We start from the raw sequence: 22,293 nt of genomic DNA on the forward strand, positions 1-22,293 counted from the left end.
AATACGATGCGGAACATTCCAATGCTGCAGCATAGGAGGAACCAGGCTTCCGAGAACAGAGAAACGGGGAGCCAGCTCAGTGGTTCAGGTATAATTTTTTTTTAGCAGCTATCCAAAAATCAGCAGCTAACCCTTGTAGCGTGGTTGTAGCCCCACTGCAAGGGTTAATACAAGCTTTTCCTGGAGTTCCTCTTTAAGGGGATTCTTTTCCATTTATAACCAATGTAATAGGCATTCCATCTATTGTCCACCAATGTAATAAAAGGGACATTCTTCCCACTCACCACCAATATAAAGGATATTCTTACTACCAGTGACCACCAATGCAAGGGGACCCTCCTCCCACTGATCACCACTGACACCAATGATTTTTTCAGCTGTCTGTGAGGACGCATTCCTTTCACTGACCATTGTTAGAGGCAACTTCTCTCAGCAATGTAAGGTGCATTCTCCTCACCCGCCATTATGCTAGGGAACCATTTACCAACTGCCAATGTGAAGGAACATTTCTCCACTGACCACCAAAGTGAGGGCCATTTCCCTACTGACTGCCAAGGAAAAGGGCAATTCTCCACTCACTGTACTCCATTCTTTCTTCAGAAAAAAGCCTTGCATTCTTTTCAATAAATGCAAGGCATTCTGTGATTGGAGGAGGAGAGATTGTGAAGTTCATCCATACTTCCTCCAATCACAGAGTGCCTTACATTAATTGAAAAGAAAGCAGGGCCTTTTTTCTGAATGGAGGATAGAGTAGCGTGTACAACCCACTGTGATCTCAGCACACAATGTTTGGTGCTGACAAGATAGGGTGGGCTGACTGAAACTAAAGTAGTAGTAAAGTATCATGATAGCTTGCTCCTGTGGTGGACTACAATCTCAGTACAAATTAGTAAGCTAAATGTGAAATTATAGTATGTAGCTTCTGCCTTGCAGCACTGGTGGTCCCTGGTTCATATACCGGTCAGGACACTATCTGCAAGGAGTTTGCATGTTCTCCCTGTCCTTACGTGGGTTTCCTCTGGGTACTCTAGTTTCCTCCCACACTCCAAAGACATGCTGGAAGGTTGATTGGCTCCTCTCTAAGCTGGCCCTTGTATGTATGCATGTGAGATAGGGACCTTAGCTTGTAAGCTCCTTGAGGGCATGGACTGATGCGAATTGCACTATGTAAAGCACTGCGTAAATTGTCGGCACTATATAAATACTAATAATAATAATCACGAGAGCGAGCTTGGAGCGGTGGCTACTTTACAACACACACAGGGACCATGGGGAACAAACGTAGCCACCCTCCAGAAGGAAGGACAGTGTCAGCACCAATTCAGAGATGATTTGATGATCTGCAGCTGAGTGATACACAAATAACCTTAGATTGTAAGCTCCTTGAGGACAGGGACTGATGTGAATGCACAACTATGTAAATCGCTGCAAAATAATTGTCGGCACTATATACTTTAACTGACTGAAATAAGTAGCTACATTTTGTTAACAGTTACTGAAGTAAGTAAGCTACATTTTGTTAACAGTTAAAGGTACTTGAAGATTTGACTCCTGAGCTTAGTGCCACTTTAACTGCTGTAGAAATCTGTCCTATAATGTTGGGAGCAGAACTTCCAGCTCCCAGTGATCAGTCACAGTGCAGCTTTTGAATTTTCGGCATCTTATGTTTTCCTAAAACAACAAAATGATCTGTTCCCTCATAAATATTCCGCACATCAGCAGACACTGGAGAGTCTGGCTGCCCTTCTGAGTCATTTCATCTCTGCTTTGTCTGAAATGAATGCATCTGAAATCAGAAATATTACATTGATGCCTGTAGAAACAGAAATGTGTTATGATTTCAAGGGGGACATTTAGAAATGAAAGCTCCATGGGATTTGTATGAGTGCTACCCCCTATGTGCAGTTGTTGCAGTGTAGACTGCCAGGGAAGGGTTGGTGGTCGGTGATGACTTTAGCACCCCCCTCCTCTTCTTTCCCAGGCCAGGAGGGGAGGGGCTGGCTGGCTGCTCTCTCTAGTGCTGCCTATCCCTCTCATTAGTGAGCACACTTCACTCATTCACTCAGCTGCTGCTGCTACTCTCCGGGAGGAAAAAAAAAAATGTCTTGGGGCTATTCTCAGTTCCAAGTCTTCTTACTATCCGTTTATCTGATTGTGTTATCTCAGCTTAGCAGAGCCAGTGACACTGAAAGCCAGCAACCTCCAATCCCAACAGGTAAGCGGAATGTCATCATCCAGACATCTAAGGATTAGGTGTCACTTTGTACAAGTCGGGCTTTGATCACTCCTAATTGTGGGTTATCCCTTGCAGCACTCGATCTGTCATTGTATCCTCTAGAAGAGAAATTACTTTTACTGAAAGATAGAAGCTAAATATACTTAACCTAGACATATGCATAGCTTAGCACCGACCGATCGCTCCCCTAAATTTCATCCATGACCCCATATATCTGTCATCTGTTACAAGAGCGATCAGGTATAGGTGTCATGTAAAAGTGAAAGGGGTCGACTATAAAATGTGGATGATTGCTAGAAGATTGCAGAGGGGTGTAATGTGTGTGATCTGGGGACTTGGAGGAACTTGCTTCCTTTGTAAGGTGATCACACAGTGATTCATTGACTGTCCCAGACACCAAGCTGTGTTTATTTTACACGTTCCACTGCACGTATCCACATCCCGCTACAATGGAGCTTTCTTTGTGTTATCACTTTAAAATTGGACATATTTTTTTTTGGTTGTGATCTGCCAGATTCTTTGTTCTGATCTGGGGATTGGAATGTGCATTGTTCCATGACCGCGGATTTTATTTTAATGAAGTATGAAGTACACTATTGGAAAGTGAACTAGAACATGACTTGTAAAGTAACACAACAGAAGAGATATAACGGATACATTGTCAATGTTCAATGTATTTCTTCAGTAAGGGTCACACCCTGCTTGCTGACTTTGCTGCAACATTGTATGGTCCATACTTTGTCTTATATTCAAGTGAAAGTGTCACTAAACGTAGGAGTTAAATCAGGCAGTAGATATATGCAAAAACCCCAGAGGGTTTAAATATCCTTTTAAGAGGAATTTTATTCTTATCTTAAAGTGACACTAAACTTAAAATTAACTCTTAAAAATGCATTCAAGTACCTTTTTAGTTAACAAAATTGTATCTTCTTTGTGCATCACTCAGCTGTAGATCCTCAAATCATCTCTTAATTGGTGCTGACACTGTCCTTCCTTCTGGAGGGTGGCATTTTTTGTTCCCCATGGTCCCTGGGTTTGTCGTAAAGTGTGTTTGGAGCAGTGAGCTTGGAGTGATGGATTACAGTCTCAATACAAATTAGTAAACTAAACATGAGATTGTAGTCTACCACAGGAGCTTGGAGCAGTGACTACTTTACAACACTTACAGGGACTAAGGGGAACAAAAGTAGCCACATTCCAGAAGGAAGGACAGTGTCAATATCAATTCAGAGATGATTTGAGGATCTACAGATGAGTGATACACAAATAAGATACATTTCTGTAAATAGTTAAAGTACTTAAATGCATTTTTGTGATTTTTAACTCCTGAGTTTAGTATCACTTTAATGATCTCCGCTATGAAACAAGTAAAAGATTTACAGTGGCAGTTTTATGTGTGTCACTGTGATCCTACTGTTTTTACTTTGTGTGCAGTTTTGGGGGAACTGAACGTACTCAGCTCTCAAAATTAAAGGTAAGGGCTAAGAAGGTTCTGATTAGGGCGGGTCACTGAAATCCTCTTTCTGCTAGCCAGAAATTCTAAAGTGTCTCATATTTTATTAATGAGCTGCCAGTAATTTCCTGTTTTACGACATAATTTTTCAGTTTCCACTAATTAAAAATACAGTGTGTCTATAAAGACATAAAGCTAATTTAACAGTGAAAAGACCCAAAGCTTGGAATCCTGTAGCAGGATTTTAGGTTGCTGATGACCGTAAAAACTGATTTCTTTGTTGCGTTTAGTTTTGGCACTTGTAGCTTCATTTAATACAGTAAATTTATTTGGAATAGGTGTGTCCATCATTGCTGGATAAAGCAGGATCTCCTCACTCCTATACATTTTTATTGCTGTGCCTGTGAAACAGGAGATACATTGTGACAATTGTTATTCTTGTAACATAACCTAACAAAAGTAAATATACTTTCCCTGATGTCACTAGTTTGGTGAGAAGGAAAAGTGTTAATGAATCACCTTTAAACATGGAGAGGTAGTGATTCTAAAAAGGAAACCTTACAAATGGCTTACATTACCAAGCAAAATTCAGAATGGCAGATCTTCAAAGTTCAGCTCTCAATGGAAAAATCTTCTCCAGCCAGGGAGTGCACTGAGAGACTTGCTTTCACTGCAGGATCCCTATTAGGTACATTTTGGCTGCTGTGATCTTAGGAAGCTGGAAATTCCCCACAATCTTCATTTGCATGTATTAATGACTGATGTTACCCAGTGAACAGTTCATAACTGATCCACTGCAAAATGTTCTCCAAAGCAACCTGTTTTTATGAGTCTACCAGATTACTGTAATGTAGACGGTAATGCCGAGCCAACAAGTCTGACTGCAATAGAATACCTTTTTACAGTTGTCTGTGTTTTGTGTGTATAACATACCCATTGGATGTATTTTAATTTTAACATCTCGCATAGGAGAACTTGTTTTACTTTCGATTCTAACCTGCTCAAAGGATTTACAAGCTAGTGACTCTTGGTTTTTGTTTCTGTCATTTTCATAGACGAAACACATTCAGCAGAGCTTTGTGGAATACATATATCATTCACACCAAAGGAGCTTACAAGCTATTGCTGCTATTACAGCAATGCCAACTTTCAAATAAGGGCCAGTTTGGATGAAAGTCACTTAAGCTGGCCATACACTGCTCAAATTGCATCCAAGTCCTACTGACTTGGCCAAAATTAGAGCAGTGTGTGGTCCATTTGGCACTCCTCCATTCAAGGAAAGTTAATTTTTCAATCGACTTTTATCGAAAAAGCCACTCCAAAAATTCTCATGTGAAGTGTGACTGCAGCCAATCAGCTGCAGTCTCTATTCAGGTATTCTGACAGTGGCACACCCACTGCTGTCAGAGTATAATAGCCTGGCAAGGGGGAATTCCCCCATAAATACAATTTAGCATGATGCGGGGTTGAATAAGAAAAAATACCTGTACATGGCCAGCTTTAACCTTCTTCCTCAACCCAGTTCATTTTTTGATAGTGGAAGGACAAGAAAAAAATCTCTCTGGGCGAGTCTAAAGGTGGCCATACACTTTACAACCATCGCAACGCCTTAGTCTTGCGATGGTTGTAAAGTAATTGAAAAAACGTACGATCTGCCCATCTTGGACAGGCAGATCGTACTTGCGATCATCGCAAGACCGCCCCCCTGAGGGGCAGGCTTGCGATGACCGCAATGCTGAACTGGCAGTGTGCGTGTGCGCACACCGGCCCGTGCGGCATTGATCTTACGGTCATGCTAAAAACCACGCGAAAATCGCATGATGTTCGGCTGGTTTTCTAGCATGCTCCGTAGACAAAAGACGTGCGACCGTACAGTAGAAACGGTCACACGTCTTCATTCACACTGCACGATTCTCGTACGATCGCGGGTTTTCCCGTGATTCTCGTACGAGAATCGTGCAGTGTATGGGCACCTTAAAGGTCGTACGAGAATCGTGCAGTGTGAATGAAGACGTGCGACCGTTTCTACTGTCCGGTCGCACGTCTTTTGTCTAAGGAGCATGCTAGAAAACCAGCCGAAAATCGTAAGATTTTTGGCTGGTTTGAATCATGCTCGAGAGACAAATGCCGAATGGGCCGTTGTGCTCACGCACACTGCCCGTTCAGCATTGTGGTCATCGGAAGCCCGCCCCTCAGACGGGCTTCCAAGATGGGCAGGTCGTATGTTTTTTAAATTACTTTTAAATTACTTTATAACCATCGCAAGACTAAAGACTAATGTCTTGCAATGGTTGTAAAGTGTATGGCCACCTTTAAACTCATGGATAACTAGCAGGTTTGTGCTGCAAATGTGTGATCTTTATTGCTCATCTCCTTCCAATATTAATCATGCATGAAAAAGAACAAGCTTTAAATAAAATCTGTATGCACACCGAATTATTGGACCATCTACTATAAAATGTAAATTGTATATGTAGCCAACACCTCCTTTATTTTAAGTTTTAGATAGAGTGGTGAAAGGTTAGTAAGGTTTTTACATCTCAGTCATCAATCCGCGCTGCCCTGTCTCTAATCACCAAAGATGTCATTGGTGCTCAGGCAATGGTGGCCTGTCAAATATCCTGTATGAGGAAAAAGCCAATACACTATATGCAGACTCAACATTTCTCTACTGCAAACCCAGACTAATATTTTGTATGGCATGTCAGTAAAAATACATTGTATCTGCCCATGGTGTGCTGACTTTTTCTAATATTCGGTTTTAATTGTCTGTCTGTTTCCTGCTAGGTAAATTCACACTTTCTATTTTGTATTGGTGACCATTGTCAGCAGGACTGAAAGTGAGGGAAAATCAAAAATTTTGAATTTTCTCCATAACCGGAATACAGGGGAAATCATTCAATGGAGACCCTTGTTCTGGTGATAAAAGGGGATTCCCCTCTTTATCTCTTACATCCCGTTGTGTCTGTAGGACATAAAGAGAAATCTGCCTAATGGGACACGCATGACCCAAAAAAAAAAAAAGCCTGCTGGGTTTTAACTAGGGATGCACCGATGCCAAGTACAGTACTCGGTACATGTACAGATACTTTTGAGCTCCTAGACTAGAGAAAAATTCAAAAGTTAGGAGGCAGCTGTCATTTGTAAGGAGCACACGGAGCTCCTGGGATTTGTACATCTCTGTTCTAATTTATGATCTTGTTTTTATAAATGGATGTACCAATACAAGTTTTGTGAGTACAAGTACTGGTACTTGCCCAAGTACTTACAAGTACGAGTACTGATACATTTTTGTTTATTGTCATGTGACAGTTTTTCTAAAACAATACAGACTACCGGTAATGATTTCAGGACAGTGGTGGAGCGCCGCAGCCAGGTCCCAGCTGCAAACGCTGCAACCCTGGTAGTTCTCATGAAAATGCCAAGTATCGGCATTGGTACTCAAATTATCGGTGAATCCCCAGTTTTTAACCATCCCCTCCATCCAAAATGAAGGAAAATTTGGCTTCCATTGCTATATGTAAACACAGAGCTGCACAAATCTGAGTACAGTAACTTTATGCTTTTACAGTAAACAGTTGTGTATATACAGCATACCTAAAATATTTCTTACCTTTTTTAGATGCGTCTGTGCAGCAGGTCTTTGCAGGATTCTCTTTCAATTTCCAAGTGACCGGAAACTCTGACTGTCCGCATAGAAAGACTAGGCACAGACTGCGCTTCCTATTATTATCATGCAATGCTTTTAGATCTTTAACCCTATGTTAGGACAGACAGTGTTCAGATCTCATTTACAAGTGATAATGAGCTCTGTCAGCACAGTACAGACAGGGTTAATTATGTTAACATTAAATTGATCAGCCTCCCTTTGAATACTAGAGCAAAACTCAGTACAGAAAACCAGTTTTCTTAGAGCATGTATTGTGCAAGCAGCAATTTACAAAAAAAAATGTTATACTATATGTATGAGAAATATGTAACAAATATATAGTAAGTGTTATCCCAATTTGGCAGCACAAGTGGAAACACACTTTAAATGCAACAGATAACAGCTGTCCTGACGGGTTCAGTTTAATGTCTTAGTGCTCTTCTTTGCAGAGCTGCTGCTTCTGCTCACTTGCCACTGTCATTCTAGAAAACATTAGACATACAGTCATACAAGGAGCAATGCCAGCCAACCCAGTACTTCAATTAGGGTTGCCACCTTTTCTTCCAGCGAAACCCGAACACTCTAGCCATGCATGGAAAACTTTTTTGGGAGAATGAGTCGTGGCTTATTCATATGTACATAGCGTCACCCATTCATATGTAAAAATCTCAGTAGAGACTATTTTTAGTGGGGGGCCAGTAGCCCCTATCTTATTTTAGTTGCCCCTGTCTGCCTGACATCATGTATCCGGGTTCCAGCTGCCATGAAACCCGAACACAGCATTCAAAACCCGAACTGTCCGGGTGAATCCTGGACAGGTGGCAACCCTAACTTCAATGTTTCGTCCAGACATAGTAGTAGTATATCATTCCATTTTGTCAATCATCTAGTGGTTCTGAGGAACCTCTTCATGAGATGAATTCCTGATAACACCCACTGCAGCCTACTTGCTGTTTCTCATATTCAGAATTCCTGATGTAAACAAATGCTGGTTCTAAGATGCTTCAGATTCACACCTTCCTTGCAAGTCTGGATGTGTCTGTTGATACAGGAAGCAGAGGAGGTTAATCTGGCCATACACTATACACCATACACAGTAGAACATTGTTTAAAATTTTTGTTCTCTGAACTTTCGTTTGATATTTTCTTTTGGTTAGTGGGGTCTAATCGATGTTTGTTTCAACCATAGTGATGGGGAAAAGCAAAGGAGCAGGATGGAAAATTCATGTTTCCTATCTGAACAAACAAAAGTCTAACCATTTAATGTGATTTTATTGCAGGAAAAATCATACATATTGTAATGTTCATGTACTAGGCACAAAAGAAACCTGTTTAATACATGGGGAATTCTATTGAAGTAGCAGGTCTGGGTGAAATTTTGAAGGGCTTTCAAACAAAATTAGTTGACTGATAGCAAGATTGATTGCTCTGAAAATATTCTAAAAGTATGGATTGTTTTGCACAACTTCTGTTGTACACTCCCAGTGGCCCTGTGACGTGTTGTTTGGATTCTTTCTGCAGTAAATTTTCTAAAACTGGGATTATTACAGCTACATTTATTTATTTTTTTATTTTCGCCATGCCTGGAAATACAGACAACAATAGAAACCAAACCTGATAACATGAAAGCAGTCAAACCTTCTTTTATTTAGCTTTGGATATAGTAAGGGAGGCTTACAACCTCTGTCAGCTTCTTTTTTCCAATGGTGTCCCTTTGGGGAGATTATGGGGAGGCTCACCAGAACCAGTGTCCCAATTGGACAATTTCCCATCTATTCCTGTTCTGGTGACAACCCAAAATTTGAGAGTTTCTTTCACTTTCCTCTTTCAGTGGTAACCGTAACCAGATCAAATAGAGAGGGTGAATGTCCCTAGTGGGGGTCACAGACAGGAATTAAACTTAACAGATTTTCTAAACTCTCTCCACTGTATCCAAAAGTAGTAAAAATAAAAAAGGTTTTGGCTTCAGTTGCACTTTAAAAAGACACTTTTCTATCTGCTGACTAGTCATATTGACCACCAATTGCAAGTGTTCCAAAGCCAAGTGGAATGGGAAGCAAGGAATGCACTTCCACAGCCCATGTGTACAAGTCTTGCTCACATTGGGGAGCAGTAGACATGTGCGATTCGTTTCGTTCCGAATCGAAATTCTGACGAATTTTCGGAAATTCGGGCATTCGGATGTATCCGAATTCCGAATTACAGACATAACGAATGCAAACGAATCCGAATTTCCATTTCCGAAATTCGGTAGCGTTCGTACGAACGTTCGTTTCGTTTTCTGTTCTTATTCATTTCGTTCGTTGGAGCAAAGTGACATTAGAAAAGGAGAAAAATATTTTTTCCCCTCAAATGTCACTTTTGCTGCAAACGAACGAAACGAATAAGAAACGAATAAGAACAGAAAACGAAACGAACGTTCGTACTAACGCTACCGAATTTCGTCCGAATCCGAATTCCGAATCCGAATTGACTTTCACACCCGAATCCTGAAAAACGAAATAACACAAATCCGAATTTAAAGCGAAACAAATTTTTTGGCAGTGCACATGTCTAGGGAGCAGTAGAAAAGAATAAGAACTTCAGCATTAAATTCAATAAAGGTTTTTGGCCTTGTTAATTTTGTTGTGACCTCATGATGGATAAACACTTTCTGAGCACTGAGCCAACTGGCCACGCTACAACTTTCATTTGGTGTTGTGAGCACTCGGAAGGATTGAGGAATGTGTATCTGGTCTTCGTTTTTGAATACTAAAAGTGCAGCATTTTCCTCCAATTGCACAAAGCTCATTTCAGTTTTATTATATACAATAATTGCAATGATCCTTACACGAATGGCCAATTTGGCTACTTTTCAACTAATTATTATTGAATAACTGCACTTGTAGAAAAAAACAAATCCTATTTTATTTGTGGCTGTTCAATAATTTCATATTGTTGGGCTGCTTTCCAAGAGATGCTTTGGCTGCACTTACTAGTTCTGAACTAGTGATTGCCTATTTTTTTAATCATTTTATTGCCCATTGTAAATTCCATGATGGAACACTTTTGCTCTGGGCCTCATTTATCAAAATGCATGAAAAAAGAAATGACCACTTTACCTGACAGCACACAGTCAGAGTTTAATCTTAAAGTTTCCATCTATCACAAGAGTTGACTGACATTGAATTATTGCAGACAGTGTGTACTTCAGTATATATTTTCATGTCTATAAATATAGACAAATATAGTGTAAAAAAAAAATAAAAAAAAAGTTTATTTTCTTCTTAGATCTGGATATGTTAATGAGTTTCCTTGGCAGAACAATGAAAATAATTGGTGGTAAGTGACATGCTCTAGTTCCCTGATCATTATTTAGTCAGGTTGAAAAAAGGCCTTGGAGTTCAACAAATAAAAAAACCTCCGTAAACAGGACCCTATGCTCACAGTTACCCACAGTTGATCCAGAGGAAGGCAAAAAACCCTACAAAGGGTAGGACAAGGAAAGAACAAAAGGATGTACTTTCAGTGTGCATAGCACCTTCTAATGGCTAATAAAGATAAACATGCCCTTTTCACATTTGAAGTGTGGCAAGGGATGCAGTGCATCTTGTATTTTTGAGTGCCTCAGCCCCAATATCAATTTTATATGCAAAGAAAATGTAGCGAATCACTTAATACAAAAGAATCCATGTGGTCTCCAGAAACAGTAACATCTTTATTCAATACAGAGTGCTTTTCCTTAAATCAGATTTGTTTTCTGGTTGGTTGCCCTCGGTTACTGCACTTATGATTTAAAACCTCTTGGAAAAGAGTTCAAGTGCTTTGTATAATAAATGGTTGTTACTTCTCCAAAACTATAAAAGAGGTGAAATTCAAACTTGAGAAAACCCTAATATATGTTTTTGTGTTCCGATTCACACAGCATTTCCAAAAATAATTTAAAACAAATATTTCTTGCATTTCGAGCTGTTTCGTTAGAGCAAGCAATTGGGCAGACTGCAAGCTACTCTCGGCAATTTCAAAATGAAAGTGGAGGGAGAAAAAGAGTCGATAGACTGAGTTTCCTTCATTAACATGCAATGCAGAACCCAAGCATTAAGATTTTTAAAGAAGAAGTCAATGAAATGTTTTATTATCCCATGTAGTGGGGCTATGCACTGCAAGGGTTAAGTACTTGTTTTTGTCTAGGTTCAACAATAACAAAGTTAAACTCACCCAAAGCTCCGAGCTGGCCAGCTGTCACAGCTCCCCCTCCAGCCACTCCCCTTCTATGCTGCAGCATTGGAATGTTCCTCAGCATCCTCAGGTCTATACACCGTGTATAGAACGTGATGATTTACGTGACCTTAGACCACTGAAGCGGAGGAGGAGTGAGGCTGAAAGGGCTGGTCTAAAAACAAGCCAGCTCCTCGGTTCAGGTGAGTATAACTTTGTTTTTCCTAACTCAGACAAAAACGAGTACTTAACCTTTGCAGTGCGGGGGTAGTCCCACTGCAAGAGTTAAATTTATTTTTCTTCAACCCTTTTTTAGGGCAGATTGTTCAAATTGAGTTTACAAGTGATAATGAGATCTGCCAGCATAGCACAAGCAGGGTTAATCATGGTTAACAATAAGGTCCCCACACACCTTACGATAATCGTACGATAATCGCAGGAAATCCCGCGATCGTACGATTATCGTAAGGTGTGTGGAAGCCGTGCGACCTCTACTACTGTAAGGTCGCACGACTTTAACCCCTTCGTGACTGACGACGTACAGCATCGGGGCTGTTTAAACAGACTCCCGGCGACTTTTGCCGTCGGGACTCTGTTTAAACTTGTAGAGCCGACTGTCGGCTTTACAACAGAAGCGATTCTGGTGACTCACCTGTCGCCAGATCGCTTCTGTGTCCCGAAGAAGGGGACACCCCCCCCGCCGGACACCCCCGCCGTGCTTCCAGTGCTCCGTTGCCCCTCCTACGCGCCTGGGACCGGCGTCCTTGGTGTCCGCGGGGAGCTGGGGAGGAGGTCGACACGAACTTCCGTTCATCGATCCCCTCCCCGTTCTATGGGACCAGGAGATAATAAAATAAATCTAATAATAATAAAAATGTTTTAAAAGTCCCCGGCCCCCACGAGCACGTGCGTCGCCACTTAAACACGCGTTGGGTGCGCCTACGTATGAAAACGACGAACGCGCTACACATGTTGGGTATTGCCGCGCACGCCGGAGTGAGAGCAATAATTCTAGGGCCAGTATTTTGGGGTATCTCTAAATTCATGACCTGTGGGGGCTTTTAAAGGGTCTTCTGTGGACTTTTTGGGGTACTGCAGTTTTTCGCCGTTTCACGGACGCACGCAATTTGTATACTGGGCATGTTGGGTATTGTTTTACTCGTTGTAACCTCATCTTTTATATTTCATTTAAAAAATTGGTATTTTGTTGTGTTTTGGGGCATTTAATTAAATTTATCACTAAATTTTGGGGTTTAATAAGGAGTTGCGCTAATATTGCGCAACATAAAAATTTGCAACTACCACCATTATATTGTATAGGGTCTTAACATTCAGAAAATATATAATGTGTGGGGGTTTAAAGTAATTTTCAGGCCTAAAATGTGGAATATAACATGGGTGCAAAAAATGAAAAAGGCCTCAGTCATGAAGGGGTTAAACTTACGGACATGTTCGAAAACCCGCCGAGCATCGTACGATGTTCGGCGGGTTTGCGGCATGTCTGTACGACAAAAGTCTTGCGATGGTTGTAAGGTGTGTGCCCAGCCTTACTTAGCAGGGAAAAACTTCATTTTTTGAGTTTTCAGAAAAGAACAAGTAAAATATAAGCAGCAGTTTTTCAATATTTTATGCTATGTAAATGGGAACATGTCACAAATATATAGTAGGTGTTATCCCAATTTGGCAGCAAAAGTGGAAATACGATTTAAGCCAAATGACCTGATTTATATTTTGCTATAACAGCAACATCTCTTTGGAGAAATAAGGAACTGAAATCCCTGCTCACCAAATGCAAACATATAAAATGTATTTGCTGCCCATTTGCTTTACTGAACAGTCTCTGTCACATTCTAGTGGGACGGGGTAACCTTTTTCCATGTACTTTGTTTATACTTTTAAATGGCCCAAACGATTCCTCAATAAGATCCTTGTGGAAAATGCTGCGTAAATTGCAGGAAATGCATGAGAAGCTGTCTTGGCCATTACACCCACACTCTGATACAGTATTTGCTTTGTTACTTAAAGAAAATAAAAAATAGTAATCCTGCACAAACTATCTTAACAGTGCAGTGCTACAGGATGTAATGTTTAATGCTTTTACCTTAACTATGGAGTACAAAAAAAGCCTAATTTAAATGTGAAATACAAAAAATATATATATTTTTAGCATATATTAGATATTTCGTTTTTTATTTTATTTATTTATTTATTTGTAATCCACAACTAGTGGTTGTAGTGCATTAATATATTTTCAGTGCTATGAAGTTCACTTTTTTTTATATGGAGGTCCTGGCTGCAGCTCTACATACATTGGATTACAGTCTGAGCATAAAGTACAATGTTCAGCCCACTTTTCATATGTTACGTGCACAAGTAGTCATGAGAACAAACATTATACTGTTCATACTATGTTATACTGTTCATACATACTATGTACAATATAATGTTTGTTCTCATGACTACTTGTGCATGTAACATATGAAATGTGGGTTTTACATTGTACTTTGTCAGACTGTAATCCAATGTATTGCAAAACAAAAGAACAAACAGCGCCCTGTCCTAGTGTAAAATTGTTTATTTTATGTATTGATAATTCTCATAGAAAAACGACTCGCATAGAGGTACATGGGAATAGGCAATAGAATGACAAGCAGGTCCCAGAGAAGACCGACCAGCTGATGCATTTCGGGGGAGCATCCCCCTTCCTCAGAGCCTGGTGTAATCCAATCAGGGGCGTAACTAGAAATCACAGGGCCCCATAGCAAAATTTTGTATTTGATTTCTAGTTTTACCCCTTGCACAGCCCACTTGAGATCCCACACAACCCACCTGAGGGTAACCCTGCAGAGCCCACCATTGACCCTCTATGGTGGGCTCTGCAGGGTCACCCTCAGGTGGGCTGGTCGCACTCCTTACCTGTCCGCCTCCTCTTCCTCCACTCTCGCTGATGGGCCCCGCCTCCTCCTCTGTCGCCGGGCCCGCCTCCTTCTCTGTCACCGGCCCTCCCCTGCTGTCGACCATTAGCCCCGCCTCCACTGCCGGGTCCGGCCTCCTCCACCGCCGCTGCTTGCTCCCATTGACTCAGCAGCTGCTCTGGAGGCGAACGCGCTGCTGCAGATTACGGTCAGTGATCTGAACAGCAGCGCATTCTTCTTCAGAGCCGCCAGTGAAAGCCACCAGCAGAGGATGCATTAGCGACCGAGGCTGTCTGCTCGGCATCTGGCTGGGCCGGCCTGTGCCCCACTGTGCCCTGGGCCCCATAGCGGCCGCCTGGGTTGCTATGGCGATTGTTATGCCACTGAATCAAATTTATGTAGAACTGCACTCAACAGCCAGGACCTCAATGTAAAAAAGTTTATTCCCAGGAATCTAAAACGTTACAAGTGTAACAAGATCTGCAGGCTCTAACATATTTCCCCGAAAAGACTTACTCATAGGACCTGACTTTTTGGATAGGACCGTTCAGTTTGGGCATACGAATATAAGCTGTGTCCTTTTCACAAACTTTATGTTCAGACTGTGTTATAAAAGAATTGGCAGCTGTGTGTTAAAATGGATTGTACAATAGTGCTCTTACAATATTATCAGTAAAAGGAATGTTGAAGAAAACCTGTGCGGACAGGAACTTCCCGATTCCTGCCCTCTTGAAAAAAAGGCTAGATGTCTGGCTGTAATGCTAAGTCTCTGTTTTTAGCATGTTCTGGGCCATTGGACTGGAACAAACATGTAGCAAATGAAACCAGACTAAAGTCTGAACTCCTGAACTGCATGACTGTTCCAAGTCAGTAACTCAGAAAGAAATTGAGAAATGACATCAGTATGGCAGCCAGTCAACCAGTATTTTCAGAAAGAGAAGACCGTGAAGATTTCTCTTAGCACGTTTCCTTTAACTTTGAAGTCAAGATACCCTCTGAAAACTACAGTGATGTGATGTGGAAGAAACTCATATTAGTAAAAACCTCTTTCTGTGTGACTGAGACTGGTTACCGTAGAATAAGGTAGTATCCTGCTATCTGTTGCAGTCAGATTTAGACTGCATATCCTGGTGTCCTGCACTAAGCCACCATGAAGGTGGAAGCAGAACATGGATTTGGTGATGTGTAATAATCTGTATTATCTTACATGTGTTGCTTTGTCCGGGCCTTAACACTGTTTCACAAGGGTAGTAGAGTCAACAATACTTTTAATGCAACGGCAGAGGGGAGGGGTTCTAGGTAGGGTTGACATGCTATGCCTGATTTTGCAGGTTTATGATAGTGTTATAATTAGGCCAAGAGTTAAGGGGTTCATTTTTAGGAGTTAGGTTAAGGTAAAAGTGGAGGAATAGGGCTAGGTGTTAATATTAATTTAAGTGTTAATTTTACAGTTCACGTGGGGGTTAGGGGATTCATTTTTAAGTTTAAGTTTTGTTCACACTTATTTTTGGGCCAAAACCTTTAGCCAAGAGCAAGTGCACTGGACTTTTGACTCTCTTAAACCAAAGTATCACATGGCCATTAGTGATGAGCAAGCAATTTTGAATTTGTATATGTAGAGGTCTTTATATCTTACACCAACTCTGGAAGCTATGAGTAGTGTAGTGTCAGGGAGCAGGGCAGGAAAAGGCTGCTCCTCCTCCTGATTTATTGAAGAGTAGGTCTGAAGACTAAAGCTGGGTACACAGAGCAAATTCAGCTGAAATTCAATCCATGGGTGGCCTAATTCCCTTAACAGAAGTTGATCTTTAGATCAACTTTTGCCGAAGGGACTTCCTGGAAAATCATCATGGCTCGGCCACCGTCGGAATATAGTGTACACAGCTGGAAATTTGTTTTACCACGCTGTTAGCATGGATGGAGGGATCTGTCATATTTCATTCGTTCAGCCTGAGAAGCTAAATAAAATAAATATGACTGTGTACCCAGCTTTAACAATTCTGGCAGAATAAAGGACAGCCCTTATACTTACTGGTGACACCCTATTCAATCACAGTGACCTGTATGCTAGCCATATATAGTGGATTGGAGGTACAAGGGTGGACTGGAGCTTGGGCATTGGGTTAACTGTCAAAATAGGTTATTCAGTAAATTACCAGCCCATAATTTTAGCACACATTTTATGACACCTCAAAGCTGAACCCCAGGCAGAGGTAAGAAACCAAATGAATGCAGCTTTGTGTTCATTAAAACAGCAGAGTGACAAAATATATACTCATCGATCTGCTGCTTCTCTTTCCATTGCCCAGTCACAGGCTGGAGAGGATGCCTATAACTGCAAGTGAAACTGAAGCGGAGAACTGGGAGTTCTCTTCTCCTGCTAGACAGGGCTGTGCTGTGTAAATCTAAGAATTGCCTGGACAGAAATACAAATCCTTTGGCATTTAAAACAACTCTCATATATAACGGCTATCAAAAAGCCATGGACAATATTGTTGGTACCCCTCCATGGAAAAAGCCATTCTTGGTGCTTTTAGCTGTGTGTTTTAGGGATTAGCCTGTGGGAGGACCTATGACCTGTGACTAAAGGCAGAGCTTTTGGATACTGGGCAATATTTTTCACTGCAGATTTCATTGGTAGTCTTGAGATTTCATTGCGCCCTACACAGATTTAAGGACCCTGTGCCAGATGCAGCAAAGCAGGCCCAAGACATTATTTGAGCTTCCTCCATGTTTCACAGTAGGTTTGGTGTTTTTTTTTGAAAGCTACATTTTTTCATCTGTGAAAATAGAGCTGATGTGACTGTCAAAAGGACATTCTCTGAGAAGCATTGTGGCTTGTCAGTATGCATTTTAGCAAATTTCAGTCTAACTTTAACTTTATGTTCTTCTTTCAACCGTGGAATCCTCAAGGGTCTTCTTCCTTTTGAACCAACTGTTGCTCAAAAAGCAAAAAATGGTGCAATCAGACACTAATGTACCTTGACCTTGGATGTCAGCTTGTATCTCTTTGAAAGTTTTTCTTGGCTCTTTGTCTACCTTTCCCACTATCTTTCTGTTCAGTCCGGGTTTGATTTTCCTCTTGTGGTGACATCAAGAGAGCTTGGCTACACTTTCATGGACTTTAACCTTCTTAATAATATTTGCAGCTGTAGGCACAGGAACATCAAGCTGCTTGGAGATGGCCTTATAGCCTTTACCTTTTGACATGTCTATAATTTACTGTCTGCTCTCCTCAGACAATTCTCTGGTTCATGTTCAGTGTGGTGCACACAATTATATCAAACAGCAAAGTGACTACTTTTCTCCATTTATAGACTGACTGATTAGAAAATTGAAGGCATGTGTGATACCAATTACAGAAAGCAGATTAAAATATCTCTGTGATCCAATTTATTTACAACCTTTTCCAGGGATACCAATAAATGTGTCCAGGCCATTTTAGAATAATGATGTAGAATAAGCAATACTGTATCTGTTTTCACACTTTCTTTGCTTTATTCTATGATATACCAAAGACATGCCGTTATACATGTGGCAATTGCTTTTAATTTCATCACCTTTCAAGAGGAATTAAACATTGTTTTAATGAGCTGTAAGGGTACCAACACCTTGCCACGTTTGCATGTATTTAGATGTTTGATTGGAATTCAGGCTTAAACATATCTCAATAACACATCTGTACAAGTAGTGAGGTGTTGGAATATAAAACCTGTTAGTGGTTCTTGAGGACCTGAGTTGGGAAATGCTGCATTGGTGATTCACTGATCTTATGTGGTTATCTAACACAATTAAAGTAATATCACAAAGGACAGTGCAGACTCCAGCAACTGTTCATCTACTAGCTTGGAGAAGGGAGGAGACCAGAGGGAGGGGAGTCACTTTTATTTGCTATGTCTGTCTGTTTGTGGAGACACTCACAGCTTACTAGCACACAGAAGGGTGACATAGCGGTCTGAGAAAGGAGGCACTCAAAAACACATATTAGAGGTGCACCGAAATTCGAAATTTTAAAACCGAAATGAAACCGAAATAAAAAAAAATGTCAGACCGAAACCGATACCAAAAATGTTTTTTATTTTTTCAAATGTTTTTTTATATTTTATTTTTATTTATTTTTTCTAAACTCTTTATTTTTTCAGAATTGGGCAGAATAGGTGCTAATTTGCATGTTTACCTGCCTACTCTGCTTGTATCTAGGAATGAATGAGTAAAATTGTGAAAATTCACTTCGCCGAAGCAAGACATTGTGGTGAAATCCTGAGATTTTGGTAAAATGCATTGGAGTCAAAAGGGAAGGCAAAACTGAAGGTGGTATGAAAGGGCGAAATGGGCTTTAAATCAATTATGAGCATTAGGGAACCTCCTTTTAAACTATGATGGCTCTGTTCGTGTGTCATAAGAACTCCTCATTAGCTGGAAACATGACATTGGATATTGAGGAACCCTGCTGATAATTTCAGAGCTAACCACATCATATGTTTTCTTCTTCCAAGCAAATTTTGCATAAGCAGTCTAAAATTTTTAGTAAAGACCAAAACGATTATGAAACAGCAAAATCGATTTTTAGCAAAAATAACACTGCTTATCTCTTCCTTTTTTTTGTGTGTGTTTGTAATTTCAATTTGCACATAAACATATTCTATCATAGTGAAGTAAGATCATCTGAATGCTTGGCAAATGGCTGGATGGTGCAACTTGATGTGTCATTACTGTCATGGTTGTAGCAAATGCCATTCTTCAAGTTAGGAGCAACATTCACATATATAACATAGCAGATTGTAAGTATTTTAAAGTTCACTTCAGTAAAACATGAAATGTAAACCTAAAGCTAAATTCAGTGATTGTAGAAAGATTAACCATTGCAGTGCCCCCCCTCCGTGGACACACACACACACACACACACACACACACACACACACACACACACACACACACACACACACACACACACACACTGCAGGGGTAAATGCTCCTTATGTCTAGGAGATTGAGAAATAAGCTGTAATACTTAATCTTACTCCGCCTCCGAGCGCTCTCCTCTTCTCTCCGATGCTTGTGATTGTGGGTGGGCTTTCACTATCCCGGCCTCACATTGTACTTGATGACATCAGCATGTGACCACCAGCTAAAGGAATAAAGTAAGTATTAAACCTTATTTCTCTAACCCTTGATTTAACTCTTGCAGAGGGAGAGGGGACGCACTCGCAGTAGTATTTCTTAAATTCCTGATGTTCAACTTTAAAGAAGAACTGCGACCAAACAAAATCTTAACCCTTGCAGTGGGAGCTAAAATAAGAGTTATACTCACCAGAACCACCATCTTGGCTTGCTCCTGATTGGTCCCTTCAGCCTCGATCCCCCTCTGCTCCAGCAGTCCAAGGTCTAGTGAGTCATCACGTCCTTTCCAGTGTATAGGACATGAGGACATAGAAGAACATTTCATTGGTGGATGGGAGGAGGAGACAGGCTGAAGGGACCAGTCTAAGAGCAAGCTGGGTTATTTTAGCTCCTTAGACAAAAGGAGCACTTAATCCCTGCAGTGCGGGTTTGTCCCACTGTAAGGGCTAAGGATTTATTTGACTGAAGTTCTTCTTTAAAATACACAGCCAACTGCTGAGTGGTGCCTGATGTTCATTCTGCCATTCATTTTGCATTCATACTAGTTGCCCAGCTTCCTGCATCCCTATGGCTGTTTGGCTTTAGATATCCTTTTATTCTGCCCTAATTCTGCTGTTGCACCATAAAAAACATGGACTATGTCACTGAAATTCTGTTATTTCACAGTAATGCTTTGAGGAATAGTTCTGTTGATAAATACGGGGTTGATTTATACTGTGAAGCCTAAACATTGATCTGTCTTCATCATGTTCCTGTCTAAACAAGACTATATAGACTTACTACTGCTTGTATTTTCTGCAATTTAGAAAATAGCTTACAGCAGCGTGTATGGCCAAACGCCAACCAAACTTTTTTTCTCAGTTTTTGATACCGGTAGGCTTGAGAAGTTTAGAATCTTTTCTAAGTTTTTATTTCTGTATATGTGCTTTTTTGGGATATTTACAGTTCTTGTCCCAGTAACAGTGTTGTCACTAGGAGAAAAAAGGAGGAGTAATCTCCCCAATAGACTCTCAGACTATCAAACAAATCTGACAGTGGAACTAAAAAATAAAGAGAAAGTTTTGGCTTAAAGTGACATTAAACCCTCAGATTTTTTTAACATAAACCAATACTGTAATGTGTGCCTTACTGTAATCCATGGTAGTTTCCCTTCTCTTTGCTGCTCTTCCTTTTTAAATCCTCATGTCTTCTCATGCTTGGGAAGAACTTCCCTTTTTCAGCTCAGGGCCTCTTCCTGTAGTGCTGGCTCAGGTTTCAAGCCCATGCAAACGTATACACAGACACCGTGTATCCATTCCTGAGACAAGGCGGTCTGCTGCAAAACAGAAGATCTGCAGAGCATGAGAAGAGATACAGATTTAAAAGGAAGAGCAGCAAAGAAAAGGGAAACAACCATAGATTACAGTAAGGCACACATTACAGTATTGTTTTATGTTTAAAAAATCTGAGGGTTTAATGTCACTTTAAGTTATACTTCAAATCGAGATTCAGTAAAACTCATGTATGTTGAATAAAAAGAATATAACCTAAAGCAGGACTCCTGATATGCATATATTCATAGTCAGTGATTAAGACATAAGTGAAGCCATTGGATCAGCATGAACTAGTATTTTTAGGAGGAGGAAAGCTTCCACGCATCCTTAATTCATATCTCCTAAAATCTCTCTTTTGGAATGTACAATAATACCATATTAGCATATATTATAAATCTAGTGCGGTTTAAGTTTAAATTAGAGGCCTGTGAAAACGAAAACTTGCTGCATGTGGTTCCCCCATACCTCTAGCTAATAGACACAATGCACAGATTGGCGTGTTTGTGGCCTTGTCTCCTCAGGATGTCATAAGTAAGCAGATCTAAACCAGTAACTAAAAGCAGAAAACAAATTGTTATGAAATGATTTCCCTTTCTCTGATCCTGTATTAACTGTGCTGTCTATAATAAGTAGACACATGGCAAACCATATGTGACGCTGCCAGGGACTGGGCTATCTATGAGAAGTAGGTTACAAGCGTTATTTATATTTGCCGATTGTGGAAGCCCTTCACTTGAAAAGGGTTTGCATCTTGTTAATGAGACAAGCTTTCGTGTTCAAAAGACAATATTTCTAAAAATTTTCACCACACACACATTTCTGTCACCCAAAAAGCACTGGCCTTTGATCTTATGAAGATCCATCATGCACATAAGAGTGATTGGTGCTACGGCATCATTGATCTAATAATTATTGGTTTATACAGAGTATGGTCCTTCCAGGCCACCTTTGGTTTTCCCTAGACATCTAACTCTGCAAAAAATGTGTTTTTGTTTCCGATTGATTTGGATTTGTATTTCTTTCATTTTTCGCAGTTCAGATACAAAATTCGATTCGGTTTCTTATTTGGATTTCGTATCCGTCTGATTCTTCATTTTGGAAAGATCCACAACTCGAAGTCACATGATCATGCCTATAATGCAACACCCAACAGCCAAAAAAAAACATCTGATTGGCCAGAGAACAGTCACATGTCTGATTTAGTTTTGATTTGAACAAACTTTGGACAGGTCAGACTTTTCATTAAAGGAGAACTATGAGATGAGTGATTTCCACTCACCTCATAGTTCTAGCCGACCTGTGACAATGAGACCTGTCACAGGTCGGCTCAGTAGATTGGGAGGTGAGCAAACACATACCGGCGTTCGCTCACCTCTCGATCCTGTCACAGTTCTCTGCCGTGACAGGGG

General features: G+C 40.6%; 1 protein-coding gene across 1 annotated transcript in view; it reads left to right on the forward strand.

The window, feature by feature from the left end:
• Positions 1 to 2,054: 2,054 nt before the first annotated feature.
• Positions 2,055 to 22,293, forward strand: part of PLOD2 (procollagen-lysine,2-oxoglutarate 5-dioxygenase 2) — a 125,062-nt gene continuing 104,823 nt past the window's right edge. Inside the window, exon 1 of the mRNA XM_018569742.1 lies at positions 2,055 to 2,215. Within this exon, the coding sequence (XP_018425244.1) occupies positions 2,101 to 2,215 (115 nt within the window). The 5' untranslated portion in view covers positions 2,055 to 2,100. The remainder of the gene's footprint in view (positions 2,216 to 22,293) is intronic.

Source organism: Nanorana parkeri, unplaced genomic scaffold, assembly GCF_000935625.1.
Source record: "Nanorana parkeri isolate BGI_ZX_2015 unplaced genomic scaffold, ASM93562v1 scaffold1387, whole genome shotgun sequence".
Taxonomy (NCBI): Eukaryota; Metazoa; Chordata; class Amphibia; order Anura; family Dicroglossidae; genus Nanorana; species Nanorana parkeri.